Source organism: Dreissena polymorpha, chromosome 2, assembly GCF_020536995.1.
Source record: "Dreissena polymorpha isolate Duluth1 chromosome 2, UMN_Dpol_1.0, whole genome shotgun sequence".
Lineage (NCBI taxonomy): Eukaryota > Metazoa > Mollusca > Bivalvia > Myida > Dreissenidae > Dreissena > Dreissena polymorpha.
The window spans coordinates 64,568,395-64,590,782 of NC_068356.1; the positions used below are offsets into that span (position 1 = coordinate 64,568,395).

Consider the following 22,388-nt stretch of genomic DNA (forward strand, 5'->3'; position numbering starts at 1 on the left):
AAAAAAAATGTTTTTTATTCGCAAATTTTCGTTGTAGTTATGATATGTATGAGGAAACAGCAATACTGAACATTTACCATGCTCTTTATCAGTTATATGCATATTTTGACGATTTAAAAACCTGAAAATTATAAAGCGCTGCAACGCGAAACGATTGAATAATTTGGAGAGTTTTGTTGTTGTCGTTACATTTTGTGATACTACTAGGATTGCTTATATAAAGTATTAACATACATCAATCAAGGTGTTAGGACGTATGGCCGAGTGGTCTAAGCGATACACTTTTACTCCATTTACTTCACGGGTCAGTGGTTCGAGCCCAGTTGATGGTTCCTTTTTTTTCTTTCTTTACTTGTATTCGTGTTATTTTACTGGAGCATTTTAGATCCAATGTTTACATTTATCCATATAAAGCATTTAATGACAAACTTCAATACATGCCAAAATCTGTGAAAAGGCCCTTTCAATATATAGAGGTAACTTTCTCAATCTTACTTTTAAATTTTATTTTTTTAACTCGATGCATTTGCACAAAATACTGAAAACCATTATTAAATATGTTCCAGTATTTGAAAGACCCCCGCTGGTTGCTGTGCACACTAGGTTGCGACTGTTTCTTTGTGACTCATCCAATTTATTGACACATGTATATGTTCCGAAATCGTTCTTGTTACAATTCCTTATGGTTAACACACCACCGTCTGTCGTAGACGATATATCATACTTATTGGTAAATGTTTGATTAAACAGCATGCACTCTGATGTTGGTGGAGTCGGGCATGATCCAATCTTAATAGTGTAGTTTCTTTCATTAGTAAAATCAAATCGGAAACTTGTGTTTGCAAAACACCCCAGGCGTTCTTCTCCTCTTTGTTCTGGCAAAGTTTCGATACGTATTGCAGAGTTAACTGAAATACAAGAAGGTGAAGTCAGTATCGATATCATTTATATATAAAAATTGGGTAGTTTTTTGTGTTTAAGTGTATTTACCTACGGTTATCATACAACATTTTTTACCCTTTAAATTGTACTAAATTGTAACGGAGGTTGACAAAAGAAATAAATATATAATGTAGACATGAAAACGTTACGCACATTGTATGAAGTTATAATGATTGTTTTATCAAGGAAGCGAAAGTGATATAACATGTATTTGACTCTTACGTGGTATCAGTCCGATGAAACAGGCAAACACACCAAATATCATGATCTGAAATCGATACATATATATATAAATATATATATATATATATATATATATATATATATCACTAATTCGATGCATTATTAAAATGTTTGAGCTTCCGCTGCTTTAAATGAAATCGCCTTGTCGACTACCAGCATACGATACAAATTTACTTGATTTAAGTTGCGATAATCATTATTAGGACATGTGTTCTTTGTGTTCATTTAACGGCTATGGATGATTGAGATATATGCAACTCGTAATTGATGTCGTAAAAACTGTTTTCAAAAGATAATTAGGACGACCAATTCTGCATTCTGTGGTGCACGTATGATTAAGCCAGGTTAACGTTTTGTTTAAAGATTATAATTTTACCATATTTGCAGTCATTGGTTTCATTTTCGATCTCCCCGTTCTATCGGAAAAGCTTAAACTGAAAATAGACACGCACACAATGTTAATGTCCTGTAAATATAATAATGTTCATGCATACAAAAATGAGATTTAACAAGCAACATTCGTCAAAATAGGCTGTTAAGACAATGAAAGAAAAACAACACAAGCGTATAAGTTTACAATGAACAGAAAGTCAACTTCTAGTTTTCTGCAAATATTATATCAAAATATGCGGCTGTTTTTCCGATGCAATATTTCTTCAACGCTTTTAAAAATGCAAACATGGGAAACTTATACAAAATATAGTCACCTGTTACAAGCAGTTTCAAGCAAAAATTTAAGAAAATCGATTTTGTTCAGCTAACTGGAGATGTATTCCTGAAATTTATCATTGGAACAAGTATGATAATCTAAAACAACTTCAATATCATTATTTAGGTATGAAAACCATTTCCAATTGATAAAGATAATGTTCAACAATAAAAACATAAAATTGAGATCATCAAGCCAAAGGCAAAAAAAAAACGCATACAAAAAAATAAAATACTTTCATAAAATTAATAAGATATGTGTGATGACGCAAACACTACTTTGTATACTGTTATTTAGAAATTATAATCAATCGTTTGAAATATAAATGTATAATTAGTCCGTAGATGTTCGATGCCCTGTAAACGTTGTGGCAACACTACTTAAATTAGGATGCGCAGCGTTAAACTTTAATTAGTACCATGCAATAGCACAATGGTATGAATGCTAATAAGTGCAATGCCAATGTGATCTTTAATATAAATGTTGATGTGTAAGTTCATTTTTGAATTAAAATATATGTTTATTAATAAAGTAAAACACATATATTAGATGAAGTAGAAATATTTAAAGGAATTCTTATAAACGAACTATTTAAAATGTTACACATGTGAACTGATAGACAAAAGAATAATACTAACAACTTAAAATAAACAACAAATGTTCCCTTCTTGGACTTTGTTCATGAGGCACATAGCCATAAATATTTATCAGACGGTAACGCAGCATGTGTTTGCTTGCGTGTGTTTGTTACGCGTTTGTGTGTTGATTACCCTTTTTATTTCATGTGTTGTGTCAATAAAAGTGTTCTCTAGAGGACGCGAGTGGGGGTTCACTTTGTTTTTATCGATAATTTATAAAACAGAAACAACTTTATTTGTAATAACCAAGATAAAAAATTATTTAACCATTTATTTTATTATGAAAACCAGGCCATAGTATGACTTCGTGGTTATCGAGTTCAAATATTCTATTATTTCATTTCATGGTTGTTGACTTCACGAAAGAAAACTACATTGTTTTGTTAACATCAGCCATTTATGTCGTGTGGTAATAGCCTTTGAAGGTAATTTCCCTTTCTCATTCATGTGAATACTCCACTTGTTCACTTCATGTGTATTTTTCCTTTACAAATCATCAAAAAAATCACAAACATAGAGTACACAATTTTTTAAACAATCATTTCAAAAATTATTTTCCTTCTCGTCGACTGTACCATGCAACAAAAATGTGTGTATAATGCTTGTATGTAATAGTGTTGAACACCGTGCAATGCAAAAACAAGTGTGACTTCAAGCATCGTGACCACGCTACGATATAAATACCGAACATATATGGAATATCGACATGTTGCCGAGTAAATTTGTTGAGCTGTTTAAACCATTAACCGACATTGTCTTGAGTTTCTTGAGTGTTTGGCAAGCGATCGTTGAAATGTGTTATTGACTCACTACATTTAGGCTCCACTTGTGTTGCCTCAGCAAAACACTTATGATCCAAACTTACTACAGTGCAATGAAATAAAAATGTATACACTCGACAATTTAGAGAGGAGTCCGTAACTTTTCGCAAAATCAAGTTCTAACATTTTGTCAAGAATGAATATGATTTTTAAATGACTTCGATCCAGTACAATGACTATAATACTTAAGCGAGTGCCATGCACAAGGAAGTTATATCTATTAACAAGTTCAAATTTGTCCAAAATTGTTGGATTTTAACCCCCAACCCCCTGTTCGCTAGAGTATTAACCAAGACTAAACTCACTACCCCATGTCAGATAGACGGTCAAACAATAATATTGCATAGACAAGGACAAATTGTTGGATTTTAACCTCCAACTCCCTGTTCGCTAGAGTATTAACCAAGACTTAACTCACTCCCCCATGTCAGATAGACGGTCAAACAATAATATTGCATAGACAAGGACATGTGTATGGTTATGGTAAACCGTGCTCCCACTGTGCAAATCTCTAAAATCTTCTAGAAAATATAGAAGATTTAGAAGATGTATTACAATATATCTATTATACAAGATAATTAGTATTACATGTAACATGAATTAATAAGAAGGTATGTCACAATTACATAATTAAAAGATAAATACTTCTACCGCCAAACGGGGCTTGTGTTGGTTACGAGCTTGTTTGACATAATTCAATGCATTAATGCAGCCAAATATAAAATTAACACAACGTGTTATAGTTAATGTGAGTCCCTGTTACGTGTACGCATATAGATTAAACGGTATGTCATAATTACAGTTAAACAGGCACTATCAATGTCTATAAAATGGAAGGACGGCTAGTTTGTTTAAATAAAGGTAACAATAAGCAAATGAATTTGGATTATACAACGGTGGTTAATAGTTTACTTGAATCACCAAGACACCCTAGATCAGCACATAGGTAGAACTTTTCTTAAAAAAATGCTGATCTGCAAAACGTCAGAAATGAGCATTAAAACATAACTTTATAGAACACCCGATTTAACACCAGAAACCATATATGTCAACAAATATACATTACACGGCATGTCATCTAGTATATGTCATAGACATCACTAAATCCTTTAACATAAAAGAGGTCGGTCTACGTGGAAAAACACTTGTTTTCAGAAATGTGTATCTTAACCAGGGTGGAAGACACTACTGGAGTCTTAAAATTGATCGAAATAGGGTGACCACTGACCAGTTTTGTTTGTCAGAACGGTTAGTTTCAAACATTATACATTAGTTTTTAAACAAAGTTTTCTCGCCAAACTATGTGTAATTATTTTTTACCGTAATTTTCTTGTTATCAACAGTGATCGAGGTCACAAGAGTCTCAAAATGTACAAAGATTAAGTCTTTTGTTTGTAAGAGTTTGACCTGTGGGAATATTTATTTGAAATAATGCAGTGCACATATGTCATTGGGACATTAAATTCACGTAGTCTATGGCAAACTATATTGTTTGAGAACTGTTTACTTCTCGTTACAAATAATATGTATAATTTTACTAGTTGGCGTTCAAACAGGATCAATTGAATTGGGTTAAAGTTTTTAACCACTTCATTTTTTCCGCATATCAAACATCTGTTGGCCTTTTGTTTGGTATAAATAGATACTGCTCAATTAATCCCATTTAATCCTTTTGCAGATACAGAACGTGAGGTATACGCTTTAATAAAAATGATATTCAGCGTATGTTACTTTATAAATATACTAGATAGAGTAAGATAAACAGATCGAACCATCAAAACAAAAACATAAAAGTGATCATACGTTCATTGTCTCAAGAAAAAAAAAATTCACAATCCGAATAAACCATTTCATGTGGATACATATTTGTAAACGATTCTATAAGATTTTGTATATTGTTAATAATCATCTTTTCTGCTAAATTTATTATTTGGAAATACAAAACAACATAATTATACAGCAATTAGATTTTATGTCGGACTGTAACAAGAACCCACATTTTAGAACATACTAAATCAAATGTTTCGTAATTTCGGGATTCAAGTTCTCAAAAAGGTTTTTATTAACTTTTAATGGTTTACTTGAGGTTTCTTTTGTGACATGTTATGATACCGCCAAAGCTAGTATCTTTATTCAGCTTGTGTAAGTCAATGCGCTATGTTGGGCTTTAAGTTTTCAATGATTTGCTTTTAACTAAATTAACCGAATTGCTACATTTCGTAGTTGTATTCCAACACAGTGCAGTAACATATACGTTTTAATCGTATTTAATTATAAGAGCATAAAAAGAAGAACATTTAAGAGGCCTTAAAAATTTCTACTGACCAGGATACTCTCACTTAAAGGGGCCTTTTCACAGATTTTGGCATTTTTTTAACTTATTCATTAAATGCTTTATATTGATAAATGTAAACGTTGGATCGTAAAAGCTCCAGTAAAAAATAAAGAAAAAAATTAAAAAAAGGAAAAGAACATTGCCCGGAGCAGGTTTCGAACCAGTGACCCCTGGAGTCCTGCCAGAGTCCTGAAGTAAAAACGCTTTAACCTACTGAGCTATTCCGCCGAGTACACATTCTAGACGTATTTTATACCTTATATAAGCAATCTTCGTAGTTTCACAAAAATTAACGACAAAAACAGAACTCTCCAAATTATTCAATCGTTTCGCGTTGCAACGCTTTATAATTTTTAGGTTTTAAAATCGTCAAAAGATGCATATAATGGCTATATTAGAGCATGGTTAATGTTCAGTATTACTGTTTCCTCACAAATATCATAACTAAAACGAAAACTTACGAATCTGAAACAACTTTTTTCAATTTTGTCAATTTACCAAAGCGTGAAAAAATCCCTTTAAATATGAAACATGAAAATGACGAAAAAAAACAGCTTTACCAATGTTATTATTAATAATGATATTTAACAGATTGTTATGTACTTGAACAAACATTTGTGATTATAAAACAACATTGAAATACGTATACAAATTATAAATGCCAAAATCTGATCGTTTATTTATTTTTTAAATATAGGAAAACGTTATTTTCATGCCGTTACTGTTTAAATAAAAAAATATTTAGTTATTTTGATACTTGAGGATAAATAATAGTAAAATTTAAGTATTAAATAAATGTGTTGCGTTTATTTATTTTTTAATCTAGTTTTTTTATCTTAACTCCAGTACCAACCATTTTATTTATTTATTTTTTTTATTCATTTTTGTATGAATTATTTTATAATAATTATGCACAACAGTGAATTAAACAATGTAGTTTCCAATAAAAATATACAAATAACATACTTGCGTTTGTGTCCGTAATTGTTATTTGACTTGAACTATAAGCTTCGTGAAAATATATATGTAAAACTTGTTTAAATCTAAAATGAGACGTAACTAATATAAAAATAACTTACTATAAGTGTATGTTAAGTATTTCAGGACATTAACAGTCATTTTCTATCGCGAGGAACGCATGTGATCACTTACTAATGCTTGTTTAAGTTCAATTATATTAGTAAAAGCATTCGTTGTTGATAATGAGCATATGATATCTAATGCATCGTTGTTGCACATGCAGATAGATCAAAACTTACATATGTGAGTAATAGTTGGAAAAACTGATTTTGATTTTATAGTATAGATTTTTCTAATTTTAAGTTTATAAGAACATATTTGCGCCCAGTTTAAATTGTAACAAAACGATTTAATTAAATAATTCTAATTTTAATTATGTTAAATGTTACTACTACTACTACTACTACTACTACTACTACTACTACTACTACTACTACTACTTCTACTACTACTTCTACTACTACTACTTCTTCTACTACTACTACTACTACTACTACTACTACTACTACTACTACTACTACTACTACTACTACTACTACTACTACTACTACAACGACTTCTGATGCTAAAACAACAACAACAACAACAACTACTACTTCTACTACCACTACTACTACGACTACTACAACAACAACTACTACTACTACTACTACTACTACTACTACTACTACTACTACTACTACTACTACTTCTACTACTATTACTACTACTACTACTACTACTACTACTACTACTACTACTACTACTACTACTACTACTACTACTACTACGACTACTAATGCTAAAACAACAACAACAACAACTACTACTACTACTACTACTTCCACTACCACTTCTACTACTACTACTACTACTACTACTACTACTACTACTACTACTACTACTACTACTACTACTACTACTACTACTACTACTACTACTACTACTACTACTACTACTACTACTACTACTACTACTACTACTACTACACGTACTACTACTACTACGACTACTGCTACTTCTACTACTACTTCTACTACTTCTACTACTTCTACTACTACTACTACTACTTCTACTACTACTACTACTACTACTACTACTACTACTACTACTACTACTACTACTACTACTACTACTACTACTACTACTACTACTACTACTACTACTACTATACTACTACTACTATACTACTACTACTACTACTAACTAGACTACTACGACGACGACGACTACGACGACTACGACTACTACTACGACTGACTAACTACTACTACTTCTACGACTACGACTACTACTACTACTACTACGACTACTGACTAATACTACTACTACTACTAATACTCATACTACTACTACTTTTACCACAACAACTACTTCTACCACTACAAGTACTACCACTACAACTACAACTACTGCTACTTCTACTAATTCTACTACTTCAACAACTACCACCGCCACCGCCACCCCACCACGCCACCACCACCACCACTACCACTACTACTACTACTGCTATTACTACTACGACTACAACTACTACTACTACTACTATTACTTCTATAACAACAACAACTACTACTACAACAACAACAACAACAACAACAACAACAACAACAACAACAACAACAACAACACAACAACAACAACAACAACAACAACTACTACTACTACTACTACTACTACAGCTACTACTACTACTACTACTACTACTACTACTACTACTACTACTACTACAACTACTTCTTCTACTAATACTACTACTACGATGACGACGACGACGGCGACGGCGACGACGACGACGACGACTACTACTACTTCTACTAATGATTTTCCCTTTTATTTCATTGCTTACAATGTTGTATTTACATATAACATGAGTATTAAAACGTAGATAATATATAGTGTCAATAATGAAAACCATTTTATTTGGGGTTGTACATTTTCTTAATTAACCTTATTCATACGCGACTGTGTGAAACAGTTCTTCATTTTTACCGAAAGCTTATCTGATTGTTTTGCTTATTAATTCAAAATTTGGAATGATATGACAGCTTTAGATAAACCTATATTATATACATGGCAACTCATTCATACACAGTTATCGTGAACAGTTAATATCACTCATTATCATCTGTGTACTTTGGAAGTGTCCGGCACACGCGTATTTGTTCATATTTAAGAGAAGAGGCACGTTTGAGGTCGATTACATCTATTAAAAAAAGTTTACTTTCGTTTTTGCTTCAGTTGTATTGTATCTGATCTTAACAAATAAATTACTCGACTTAATTAACTTTTTTTTTGAAATGTGTATGCAATCGCTCAACCCTAATGATTTACATCTATTATATAATTGCACGCAGGTTTACCTATGTTTTTACTGAACGTTTTATTCGTGTGCGTATGTGTGTGTTGTCTGTTAGCTTTTTATCGCTCGTATAAAATGAAAAACTCGCCGATGGTAGCAAGAGTCCACCCTCCGTTGTTTTTAAATGATGATTTCTGTATGAATATTTATATGATTATATTACTGTTAAAATTAAGGTGTGCATCTATAAATACTATTTATATCTGCATCTTTATCAATTTTTGCCACGACAACGCCGTATATATACAAAACAAATATATTTGAACATTAATTGCAAAATATTGCGACACAATGATAACTTTATTAAATTTAATGACGCCCATTTAAGTTATAAAATATTGTAAGCTATACGATAGCGATGTGTAACGTTTTTGCACCACATGAAACTCCGATAAAGTTTAATCTCCTTGTTCTTTGTCTTCTTGTAATGTCCACATCAACGACAAACTAATTGTTATTGAAATTACTAAACTAGACTTTACATTTTGAAAGTATTTAGCGTCCGTGCAGAAATGGCATTTTTATACTACATTGCATTTATATCTCCCGCAAAACTCACGATGCACTAGTCCTTGTATGCAGAAATCGATATATATAACGGTGCTTTCTCGTTGTAATAGTTTAAAAAAAACACCGATTTGTATTTCATCAAAAACTATTTGCTTCGATACTTATTTAATTATTAATTTAGTATTGAGATAGTGTGTAATTCAAATTGTTATTGTCTTACTGAAATACACGGCCTTTTAAAAAAAGTTCAATGTTGCTTGATGTTTGCTATTATTTAAGGCTACAGACAGTTGTCAATGTATGCGAATGTAGTGGTGTAAAGATAACTAAATGATCATTGCGGTAAAGTATGTGTTTTGGTTCTATAGACACACTATAATATAAATTTGCGCGTTGAAACGAACCCAGGCATGTAGTTCAAATAAACTGTGTACAAATATTAAACGAAACAATTAATATAACGCTAATAATTATTATTGATATAACAATTGTAGGATTGAATTTCTGAGCTGAGTGAATGCCACTTTTGATCATATTCTTTTTTTTTCTTCCGTTATGAACATTGACATTTAAGGTCTTGTTAACAATTTAAAAATGAAACGCTATTGAGAAAAAAGGAAGATATTTGGTAAAACAATTTCATTAAAATTCCTGTTAGCAAATCACAACTGAAACGCTATTGAGAACAGATTTGGAAAAACCTTACATATATTGCAATAGAACTATTAGGATTCAGAACATTAACTTTTAAGTTATTTTCCTATCATATAACGGTAAATAATGAAAGCTTTCATTTGTTGGTAAGAATTAAGTCAAGAATCTACGCAATAGATTCATGTATGTATGGAATTCGGTTTGGTTGAATTATTTGTTTACACAACTGCAGAATTAAAATCTCGCCCCCCTTAAATGTATTCAACATTATAAAATGGTAATAGTGGTAGAGGTAGTAGTAGTGGTGAAAGTTGTAGCAGAAGTAGTTGTGGTGGTGGTTGTTGTTGTTTTTGTTGTTGTTGTTGGTGGTGGTGGGTTGACTTGGTTGATGTGGCGGTGTTGTTGTTGTTGCTGTTGTTGATGGTGGTGGAGGTGGAGTTGGTATTGGTGTTCTTGTTGTTGTTGTTGTTTTTGTTGTTGTTGGCGGCGGCGGTGGCGGTGGCTGCGGTGGCGGTGGCTGCGGCGGCGGCGGCGGTGGCGGCGGCGGTGGCGGCGGTGGCGGTGGCTGTGGTGGTGGTGGTGGTGGTGGTGGTGGTGGTGGTGGTGGTGGTGGTGGTGGTGGTGGTGGTGGTGGTGGTGGTGGCCATAAAGTTCATGGGCTGGTCTCCAGGTCCGTTATATCGTGCTTCTGTGAAATTCATCATCTTTTTTAAAATTATATCACATATTTGTTTAGATTTCACAGTTTGCAAAACTTTCTGTAATGGTATTAAAAGGTAAAGGTAAAGTTTTTTTATTATAGTGTCACCCCTATTGAAAGGGCCTGCCATTTTGACTTATGAAACACTTTTTGCGTGTGTACCATGTGCCTCCCAAGTCCTATCACTATGCCAGGGGCCAGGCGGATAAAAGTCGGTAACCATTCGTTTTTAACTAGCTCGCGGCTCACGAGCCGGTCATATCGGAACAAGTCCCATGACAAACATCCATCCTTCGACAAACGCTCCCCATCGGGCTCGAACCTTCGACCTCCCGATCCCGAGGCGGACGCCTAATCCACCACGCCACGGCGACGGTCTCATTATATTACTCATTCTAGAGCGCCAACGGTTTGTTTACATCCGATTAGTCTCTGCGTAAAACAATCACTCACTTCATGGCGGTTCTGTTCAATTCCTACGCTATTCATTGTTGCCTTCATAAACACGTGAATAGGTTCATCACTTGAAGGACATTAATTATTCATCAAAACTGGTGGTATTAATTTTACACTTTCACCAGTAATAAACAGTTCAACAAGTGTATTAAAATAACTGTTGTGAACAGTTCCTAAATTTAGGGTATGGATAGATAACAAAACGTTAGGACAAGGTGAACTGATATTAATTGATATTACTCAATATGAAAGGGAAAAAACTACATACATACTTGGTACATCATAAAGTAACTTCCCTTCATACGGCAACACATACATGTTTTCTTAAATAGTTGAACAAGTATTTATAAATATACATTCATGTATTTAATAACGCGACATATTTGTTACCATACACATGTAGGACATATACGAAATATTGATATAAGATTGATCTTACAACGGACATAGTGAAATAAATGTGATCACCTCAATTGTTAAGCGTGTCTACAATACCAACATGCCAATCGTTTAGTCACTTTATATTAGTTTATTAGTATATAATCGGTATACATAGTAATTTTAAAGTAATACAAATATACAACCCTTCCAAATAAAGCAAATTGTTTCGCTTTATTTCAGTACCTTTGCTGAACTCTCTCAATAAACTAAGTCAAAGACATTTTTCAGCTTTATTGCATTTTCCTTATTTCCTTCAATGGAAATATTTCAGAACTATAGTAGTTCGAACATGACTTGGTAAACTATGTAGGTGACGCTTTCAGTATGACTAGAAGACCGGTTCTATTTCTTATACGCTATTCTGATTTTGACACTAACAAGGTAGCAACGTTACAAGCTCATATAAAAGAACTAAACCGATATCATGAATGCGATTCATGATCTAGTAATAACACAAGTGGTCGGTATACCTCAGTAAGTTAGTTAAACACAAGCCCTATAAGTTGACTGATTAAATGTTAACCATTATGAGCTCCTGAATTGAACCCATGCTCAACAACCGAATTGCTCAACCGTCGCGTTAGACCTCAAATCGACTACAGTGCTTAACTAAAGTTCTATGGTCAAGTCGAACAACAACTCAACAGCTGTATTTGGCCTTTTCTTATATTGTGAATAGTTTTGGCTACACTTTAACATTGGTGAATAAAAATATGCTCCTCGCTGTCGTCCCTTTTAATTTGAAATCACTTACTACTTTTTGCCTCTACATTCGCTTAATAAGAAAGATGCAAAGGATATTGTGCATTAATATGAAACGCCTAGTCTGTCTCCTGTCGACTATTGATAGATCGAAGGTTTCATTGAAATGGTATGGGTTTAAATCATGTTATATGCGTTTATAATAGTATGATGTGTGTTTGCATTGATATGCTGTGTGTTTGTGATGGTATGCTGGGTGTTTGTGATGGTATGCTGGGTGTTTGTAATGATATGCTGTGTGTTTGTGATGAAATGCTGTGTGTTAATCATAGTCTGCTGTGTGTATTTCATGGTATGTTGTGCCTTTGTCATGGCATGCTGTGTGTTTGAAATGGTATGCTGTGTGTTTGTGATGGTACGCTGTGTGTTTGTGATGGTATGCATTGAGTGTCATTGAAATGATGTGGGTTTGAATCATATTATATGTGCTTATAATACTATGCTGTGTGCTTGCCATAGTATGGTATGTGTATGTCATGGTGTGGTGTGGGTTTGTGATTGTATGCTGTGTGTTTGTGATGGTATGCTGTGTGTTTGTCATGGTATGCTAGGTGTTTGTCATGGTTTGTTGTGTGTTTGTCATGGCATGCTGTGTTTTCGTCATGGTATGCTGTGTGTTTGTCATGGTATACTATATGTTTATCATGGTATGCTGTGTGTTTGTTGTATTATCCTGTGGGTTTGTCTAACATGATGTCCTTTTCATTCGCTATGATGTAAGTTAACATTATTTTTATTCGGAACACTCGGTTCTTGTCAAAGATCTAATGGTTACGTCAAATGTATGTCCGTCGGTTCGTTTTCCCGTATTTCCGTCCGTCCGTGAGTCTGTCTGTTTGTATGTCTATCTGTCTATCTATTTTGTGTCTGTCTGTCTGTCTGTCAGTCTGTCTGTATGTATGTCTGTTTGTCTGTCTGTCTTCCTGCCTGTCTGTCTTTCTGTCAGTGCGTTTGTCCGTCCATCTGTCTGTATGTCCGTATATCCGACAGAAAGAGAGACAGATATACGGACGCTGGGAGGAACGGACGGACATGCAGACGGAAAAACAGTTGCACGAACGGTCAGCAAAAAGGACCCACGGACGGACACACAAACAAATAGGCATACGGCGCTACGGTCAGACAGACAGGAAAACAGACAGCCACAGACGAGACTCACTGACAGACGGTCACACGGAAATAAGGACACACGGACGGACGGACGGACATACGAATGGAGGAACAGAGAGAAAGACAGACACACCGACATACATACAACAGACAGACAGACGGAGAGACAGACAAAAAGACAGACACACAGAAAGAAACACAGACAAGGAGACAGACACACGAACAGACGGAAATACGGACGTACGGACTGACGGACATACGCATGACGTAACCATTAGTTCTTTGACAAGAACCGAGTGTTCCGAATGAAAATAACGCCAACTTACATCATAGCGAATGGAAAGGGCATCATGTTAGACAAACCCACATGATACCATGACAAACACACAGCATACCATGACAAACACACATTATACTATGACAAACACACAGCATGCCATGACAAACACGTAGGATACCACGTCACAACACAGCATACCAGGAAAAACACACAGCACACCATCACAAACAAACAGTATACCATCACATACACACACCATACTATGGCAAGCACACAACATAGTATTATAAGCACACATAATTTGATTTAAACCCACATCATCTCAATGACACTCACAGCATACCATCACAAACACACAGCGTACCATCACAAGCACACATAATATCATTTCAAACACACGGTATGCTATGACAAACACACAACATACTATGACAGACACACAGCAGACTATGGTAAACACATATCATATCATCCAGAAAACACAGCATATCATCACAAACACACAGCATACCATCACAAACACACAACACACAATCACAAACACACATCATAATATTGCAAGTGCACAGCATAATATTATAAGCACATATCAGATGAATTATACCCACATCATTTCGATGAAACCTTCGATATATCAATAGTCAACAGGAGACAGACTAGGCGTTCCATACATTAATCTAATTAAGATTGTTTAACTTGCTCGTATCCTTTATTTTAAACATGTTGGAATAAAGTTATTATTTAAAACATGCGTACGCTTTCTTTCTTTTAATATTAATTTTTAGCACATTTAGTTTATTATTTCAAATATTATTTAATTCTCAATGCACAACTAATATCGACAAAGAGAATACATACATGCTCATCGATTTCACAATCAATACAACAACAATGATGGGACTAGTGAAATTAACCGTTCATTTAAGAAATAATTAAAGTAGAATTAGTGATGATAGCATATGCCCAGAATTCACACACAACTTGATGCAGAACCAAGTTCCAAAAGGTTCTGGTACAGTTGTCTAGAGAGTCGATGTTGTTTAAGTAGTTTCGGAAAACGTGTCAATTTAATATCATAACGACAAAAAGATAAAATAGAAAATTGAAATCTGTGCAGAGCCGATTTGATCACTTTTAATCACTATGTTTTCTGTTTATACCATGTCGCTATTGAATTATCTATCATGATACAATCAATACATTATTATATGAAATACAGATTATTATACAAGAAATAGACATTAGGCGTATAGGTGTAAAAAGATCCTCTAAAACATAATACACTATAAAGGTTTCAAAATATTAAGAGAGAACAACAACTACGTTTTTCATACATAGTCTACTTTAACATTTAATTGGCTTATATTAGAAACATTCAAAACATGTATTAAATTCAGTTAAGATATAAATTATGTAAAGTAAAGATTGGCATGCATTACTGAATTCTTAATTCAATATCCAGCTTCTGTAACTTTCTATCCGACCACTAATTACAGTAAAACCCTGAAATAATGTTAATGAGAACACCAACATTGTCTGCGTAAAAAATTGACAGGGCGTTTAAAACAAATATTCTCATGGTAACCAAGTTTAAATGATTACCGAACTTAAAGTTACTTATATTCCTGTGTGGCCGTTTAATTTCAAGTATGATGCTGCAAGTTTTTTATTGTTTCATCTCATTGGAAACGTTGAATGAATAACCACATACTATATATTTTATTTTTGTAGTTATTCTTTGATTGGTCGGGTTAGCTGATTACACTTTAACCTATAGTACTCAGCCTCTTTCGTAATTATAAACTGTATGCATATGTTTATTCCGTGGCACATTTACAAACAAGTAGCAGATTTGTATACGTATTAGAAATTTATGAATTGACTGTAAAATATCATGCAATAACTTACTGTAACACACACACACTAAAGATGTCATCTAATCACTTATATTATAATATATTATAAACTAGTTCGCTGCAATATATATATTAGATATACATCATGAGATTTTTTCTTCCTTGATTTATGTATTATAAACACTAACTCCAAATGGTTCACTGACCAAAGTCCACACACTTGCAACTTATTGTACACATAAATATTCACGCTATATGTCTATATTGCAACGCAAATACTCTGATTCACCACATGCGTATGTTAGCTAATGTTGTTCATGTTAAATAACAATATGTATGTGTTACACAATCATGTTGAAGAACTAATGTTTATTAGTAACAGCTGTTATCAATTTATACACGTGATGTGTTTATTGTTCATATATCGTCTGGAACAGAATATATACTTCAGCTTTTGTGGAGATTTTTATTCAAATTGTTAAAATCTTTTTAAATTATCGTAGGTAGTGGCATTTTTTTAAAATATATTTTTAATTGTTAGTGCTATTTTAAACGTAAAGGAGCACCAAAAATTGGTCTGATAATGGGTTTATCACATATATAGACTTCAACAAAGGCCTTAAAACGTTTTGTAGTTGTAAATGATTGTCGACTCATGCAACATGTACCACGTGGCTTGGCTATCATCACGTGGTTGGTTATGACGGCAGGGATTTGATCCAGCTATGCTGATTCCAGTCAAATATCTGCAAGGAGGTTGCTAGCAATTATGAGGCTAGTCGGTAGGTTTACTTCGTTCTCAGCGATATCACAAAATGGCGGAGAATTAAACAAGCATATGTTCAACATGTTTTGGAAGGGGAATGAGGAAAATGTGACGGAGGAGTTTGGGAGTGTGTTTAGTTGGAATTAGTGTACGAGGATTTAGTTTGAAAACTAAACTAAATTTTTTTATTGCACCTCATTTGTTAAGGATATTCTTACCTGTCGGAATGTATTAATAATTGATTATCCCGCTTAATCCTTATTCCATTACCTGACGTCACATGTACTCACTTGTGCGATCGGTGCGATACGAAATAAGCGGACACATTAACTTGGAACCTCACCACAAACGTTACACGAAAGCGATGTTGAACATTCATCGAGCCTCGAAGCTATATCTGAAGAAGAACGTGAAATGAGAGTAAATGACACTGTCTATTGATTCTTATAGCTTTGTCTTCGTGTCATGACTGGTTTGAACGAGTGTGTGCGTGGAATCAATGAAAACAGCGCAGTTATCGAAGACGTTGCCCCGGAGATTTCAGATTGTAACATTTATGTAATAATACGGAATTATGAAATTTAGTTTTCTCAACACGTTCTTGTAATTGATTTTACAATACATATTACAAAATAACATCAATCCACATAACAAACAATCGGTGGTACAGATGGAATCAAAGTTTTTTTGAACCGATTCACTTTTCAAAATGGATTATTTTCTGCGACCCGGTGCTTAAATATCGACATATTGATGACTAGTACCGTATTTTTGTTTTCAACCATATAACCGTTTTCAACCATATAATCGTTTTGCTGTTGATACTCGTTGAAGCTTACTAACCAAATAGTTTGCTTTTTAACGGTTATAGAAATATAATTTGTTATAAATGTACAAGAATTGTTCCAATGACACCTTCGGCTGACGCAGGAAATCAAGTCGATGTGTAGCCAATCATAACGAATGAGATAAGTGAGAAGTATAAACCGCATTTTGAACACGATACTTTTATAGCTCACATTGATGTGCGCAATGGTTGTAGAGTCTTATTGTGTGCGAACCGATCCGCTTAAAAAAACGGCACGTAAACTGTTTATTGTTTATATTGTTTTAGTACCATTTAATAAGAAAAAATTGCTATTTTCCTGTATGTTTTACCTGGTATGAATATGTTGGAAAACGTTCGACGAGTTTTTATAACGTCATGAGTTCTAGTTATTTCATTCCGAATAATTGGAAATTGTAATTGCGTCACTGTTTTGTATCTGAACTGTTATAGATCTAACTATATTTTGCTGAATCGAATTATTTTGTTATATGTTCCGGAATTGGCCTCTTTGGAGTTTTTACACATTAGTTTTTTTTCGTATCAAACACTGAACGGTAACTTCAGTCCATTAACTGATGTGATCAGTGCGTGTCCTAATATAGTCGGCACACACTATTATCAAATCAAAGGCAACAAAAGCATTTAACTGAATGATAACGCAATAAACAATTAAGATAATAATAGATAAAAAGGCATTGTCTCTAATTTTATAAGTACACACAGTATGTATATGAGCATATGCCTTGTACATTCTAAAAGAGATATGTTTTTTTTTCAATTCCCGTTGACTCAAAAGTCCACAAATATTTAAAGTCTCACAATGAATAGATCTTTTTGTGGACACCAGTTCGTTCAAGCGAAATATTTTTCAATAAGTAAACATCTACGACATACGTTTCAACTTATGAAGCATTAAATGCAGTTCAATATTAAAACTCACTAATTCTTTAAAACATGTTTCTAATTGGTAACTTCCTAACTTAATTGATTGTGATTCACTGTGTTCCCGGATGAGGCTTATTAATTGTTTCAGTTTCAATTCATTTATTACAACTAAATAATTAAACTCGCGATATATGTAGTCATTTCATACACGTACAATAAGTAAAACACAGTTATTAAGTAAAGTAAGTAAACTTTGAAATGTATAACATTTTTCAACATCCAAATAGTTGTATTTAACTCACTTAATGTAGTCATTAAATGTAAGTCGTTAGTTCCAAGTTAGATCGGTTATAATGTATATTTTTAACATGATTATTAACATCAGACAATGTAAAGTATTATGTAACCGTATGACTGTTTTATATACATTATTATAGTATTTGTTCAGTTCTTGTAATCCAGAGGCGGCTCCAGGATAGCTGGTTAGAAGGGGGGAGGGGCGGCATACTGAAATATTTGCTCTGGGGTTCCTGGGGGCCGCTAGGGCCCCTGGTAGGTGCAGGGCAAAGCCCTGCTAGAGGGTCCAGGGGGAGGCGAAGCCCCTCGGGAGCTCCACGATTTTAGTGATTTTGAAGGCTTGCACAACTTCTTCTCGAGCGCGTCTCGCCTTATGTACTTTCATCAAAGTACCTTCTTATAATGCCAAAAAGTGCATAGTTTATACGTAATATGGATGGATATAGCCTTTACTTGGATCCGCCTATGTAATCGATATGGAACGTCACTTTAATATATATTTGACATGCATGATTATATCGAGCAAACCTTTCGACTTTTACCATGTCGTCATTCAACTAATAACCGAATGGTACACGAATATCAAGCTACGTGAAATCGGGATGAGTCGATGATGTCAGACTAGTCAGTGTCAGATTTGAACGCGCGTCTGACGCATACTGGTACATTCGGAGCCTGATAGAAACCTAAAACACTACGGTATTCAAATTTTAAGAATCGTACAATGTTGAATCTTCATTTTTTATGATATTCGGCAGACTTTCGGCAATCTTTCGGAAAGTTCTGGAATCCAAAGCATTTGACTCGGCATCTTCGGATAGCCTATTTAAAGGATAATGTATGCTTTATCCGACCCGAGCTGATCCTGCAGCATGCGGAATGAAAGCAGATGGCTCTACATGGATGAAGAATTCAAGCGTTAAAATAAAACTAGAAATATATACCGATTGTGTAAGGAAAGATGCCGAAACGTTCAGCAGACGCCGATTGGAATGGCGAGCAAGAGTTTTCACATGATACCTCCGCATCTATTCACGGACAACAAACTAAGATAGAAAATCAATATTATTATATTATTCATTATACTTAACATATTTGCAACATAGTTTTTGTAAATAAAAATAATAATTGGACTTTAAAATAATAATTGTGCATTGAAGTCATTGATTTTGTATAAACTAAATTTGTATTAAACATGCTGTATACATATGCAGATAAAAAGCGCTCTTAAATAGACCAAACATTCTTAAACATATTAATTGATGTAATTTATTATGCATATGAATAAGGCCGGCAAAGTATGGTACTAAAATTAAGGTGCTGTTCCGCTTACCAAATACAAATAATTAATTTTATCGAATAGGCCGCTAAACAGGAATCTAAGGTTAGACCCAATAGCGACTCAATTAGCGCTTTGCTTTTGATACTAAATGTACCGAAACATAAAAATAGCTTGTACGATACTGTATAATCTTTCAACAGTGACTCCACTGGTATTATATATAATTCTTATATTTATGTTTCGGTACATTTGGTATCCCAGCAGTCTATCGCTCCAATGTGATATGGAAATGGCGACATGTCAGGACAAACTTGAATTACGTCAGCGTATTTAGTCAAGAAAGTATACAAATCTTATCATTTGGCAACACCAACCGTTAATGATATATTACCAGTGTGTATTTTGTGCAAGATGAGAAAACATTTATTTCCAACCAATGGTTTACCATGTAATTTTTCCGCGCATCTGCGATTGACATATTTAAACGTATACGTTATAGTTACAGCACACCGTATTTAACCATTTAAACAGCAAATTATGCAGTTTTCAAAACAAGGCTTTTGATGTATTATGTAACGCGAACATAATATTTATTGCGCAAATATTAACAATATTCCTTTGTATTTCTGAATTACCAATTGTTTACCCCGTTTTGGAGTTTCAGTCACTCATTTGCAATTTCCTTATCACCAGAGCTGTAATTTTACACTTAAGGGCATTTTGTTTGTATTGCACTATCTTTACTTGATCAAGGGTTCACTGATAAGGCACTCAAGGATTTAATTTCTAAAGAGCCGTGTTCTGATTGTGCAAATCGTCTCAAGTGAGTTAATGGTTTGTTAAATGCTTTTTGGTTAAACAAATATCAGATTGAATTGTTCAGATTTATTTCGTAGATCTCTATCTAGTGAAGCGTTTCAATAGCAACCTCACAGCCGTCCTGACTTCTCCAGTCCTAGGTTGTAATTCAACAACCAGCAATAAGCGCGCATAGAATCGACCAAACAAATATGTTATAGAAATTTTATTATTGTATGTTTATGTGTAGTTCGATAGAACGAGATGTTTGGTGTGGAAACGAGGTTAGACAGCGTTTAGACTTGGAGGCGTACGGATCGAGAAAGATACGATCATGTAGCTATCTGACTGTATTTGTATAACCGAAAACGTTCAGTATGTTAGACATTAAATTGGACTAGAAACTGATATATGGTATTGTTGAATATTTTATCCCACATTATGCAGAGAAATTAACATAAATAGAGAGGGACGGACTTGTCCTATGCGCGACACGGGAAAATGGTAGTTAATGCAAATCTCGTCATCATGGCAATACGCGCATGACGAGATAGTGAATGATAGGCTTCGCACCAGTAATTTAAGAGTAATGAACATTGCTAGTAACTATGTGTCGTCCATGAACTATGAACGATTACGTGACATTTTGGTGAATCAAGTACATTTGTTAATTTATCCTCTGAATAAAATAAAGTAAAACAAAACATGGTAAGCTTGGTTTATAAACACTCCTTGATAGCAAAGATGCGTATTGGTTGAATTCTGATTTTATTTTGCTTCCCTTTTTATTGTAGAACCTTTTTATAAGGATCAGTGTGTGTAAAGCGTGTGAACAGTTTAACATTTTGTACGTTTAAATCAACTAATGTATATATCTTTGTATATGTAAAGTTCAACCCAAACAATTCATGGTGCGTGAAGCAGGTGCAAAATAGACTTTGACTTTGCAGTTATGCAAAAATATTAAAATTTATACAAATGGTCGCGTGAATTACTGAAGTTTATTTGAAATATACTTGTTGTATATTTAATGATGTTTTTGTATCATCATATTTTATATTTTTGCTATGCATTTTTGTCACATGACCGCTTTTACTGTATGTATATTTTATTACATTGACGTTAAAAATGTATGTAAATGCATAATGGCAAATGGTGTAATTGGGAAAAACAAGTATCGCTAAATTGCTGTCAATAGTATTTGTCATAATACAAACTGGATGGTGTTTTATCATATGATTAAATCAAATAAGTTAAATGATAGCTTGTGACCAGTGTGGCAAAACCGAAAAAAGACAAACATCATATTATCATAACATACCAAGAGCCATTTGTTACCGGAAATGCTGTTTGTTGAAATAAATCGGCTCGGAACCAATCGGCCAAGACAAACATTGTCATGGGAATTTGTTGCGGCAACGTGTGTGTATAAGTGATGTACTTTTTATTTTTTTTATCAATAATTCATCACTTGTTTTCGGAAAATTGACAAAAAAGCAAGACATGTACATGTAAACAACTTCACACGCCAGCAACAATTTCTTTAATGAACATTATAAGCAATAAACGTCGACAATCTGAGATACACATATCCATTAACATTTATCATATCAGGTATGTTTCTAGCCATTTTTAGCCGAGATTCTTGGTGATGATCTTGAACAATGTTGTTCTTGACAAGTAAACTTAAAGTGGCCTTTTTACAGATTTTGG

At 33.8% G+C, this 22,388-nt stretch overlaps 1 protein-coding gene across 5 annotated transcripts in view; it reads right to left on the reverse strand.

Moving 5' to 3' along the window:
• Positions 1 to 491: 491 nt before the first annotated feature.
• LOC127867345 (uncharacterized) overlaps positions 492 to 22,388 on the reverse strand; it is a 209,796-nt gene continuing 187,899 nt past the window's right edge. For 4 of the 5 annotated variants that reach the window (XR_008043449.1, XR_008043448.1, XM_052408439.1 and 1 more), the window contains exons 2-4: positions 1,562 to 1,619; positions 1,165 to 1,210; positions 492 to 908 (exon numbers count right to left, since the gene is read on the reverse strand). Coding sequence is in view for 2 of the 5 variants with exons in the window: in XM_052408439.1 (XP_052264399.1) it covers positions 505 to 908; positions 1,165 to 1,210; positions 1,562 to 1,619 (508 nt within the window). In the remaining 3 variants the exon portion in view is untranslated. Of the gene's footprint in view, positions 909 to 1,164; positions 1,211 to 1,561; positions 1,620 to 6,654; positions 6,702 to 22,388 lie in introns of those variants that run through there. The other variant, XR_008043450.1, reaches the window with a different exon arrangement.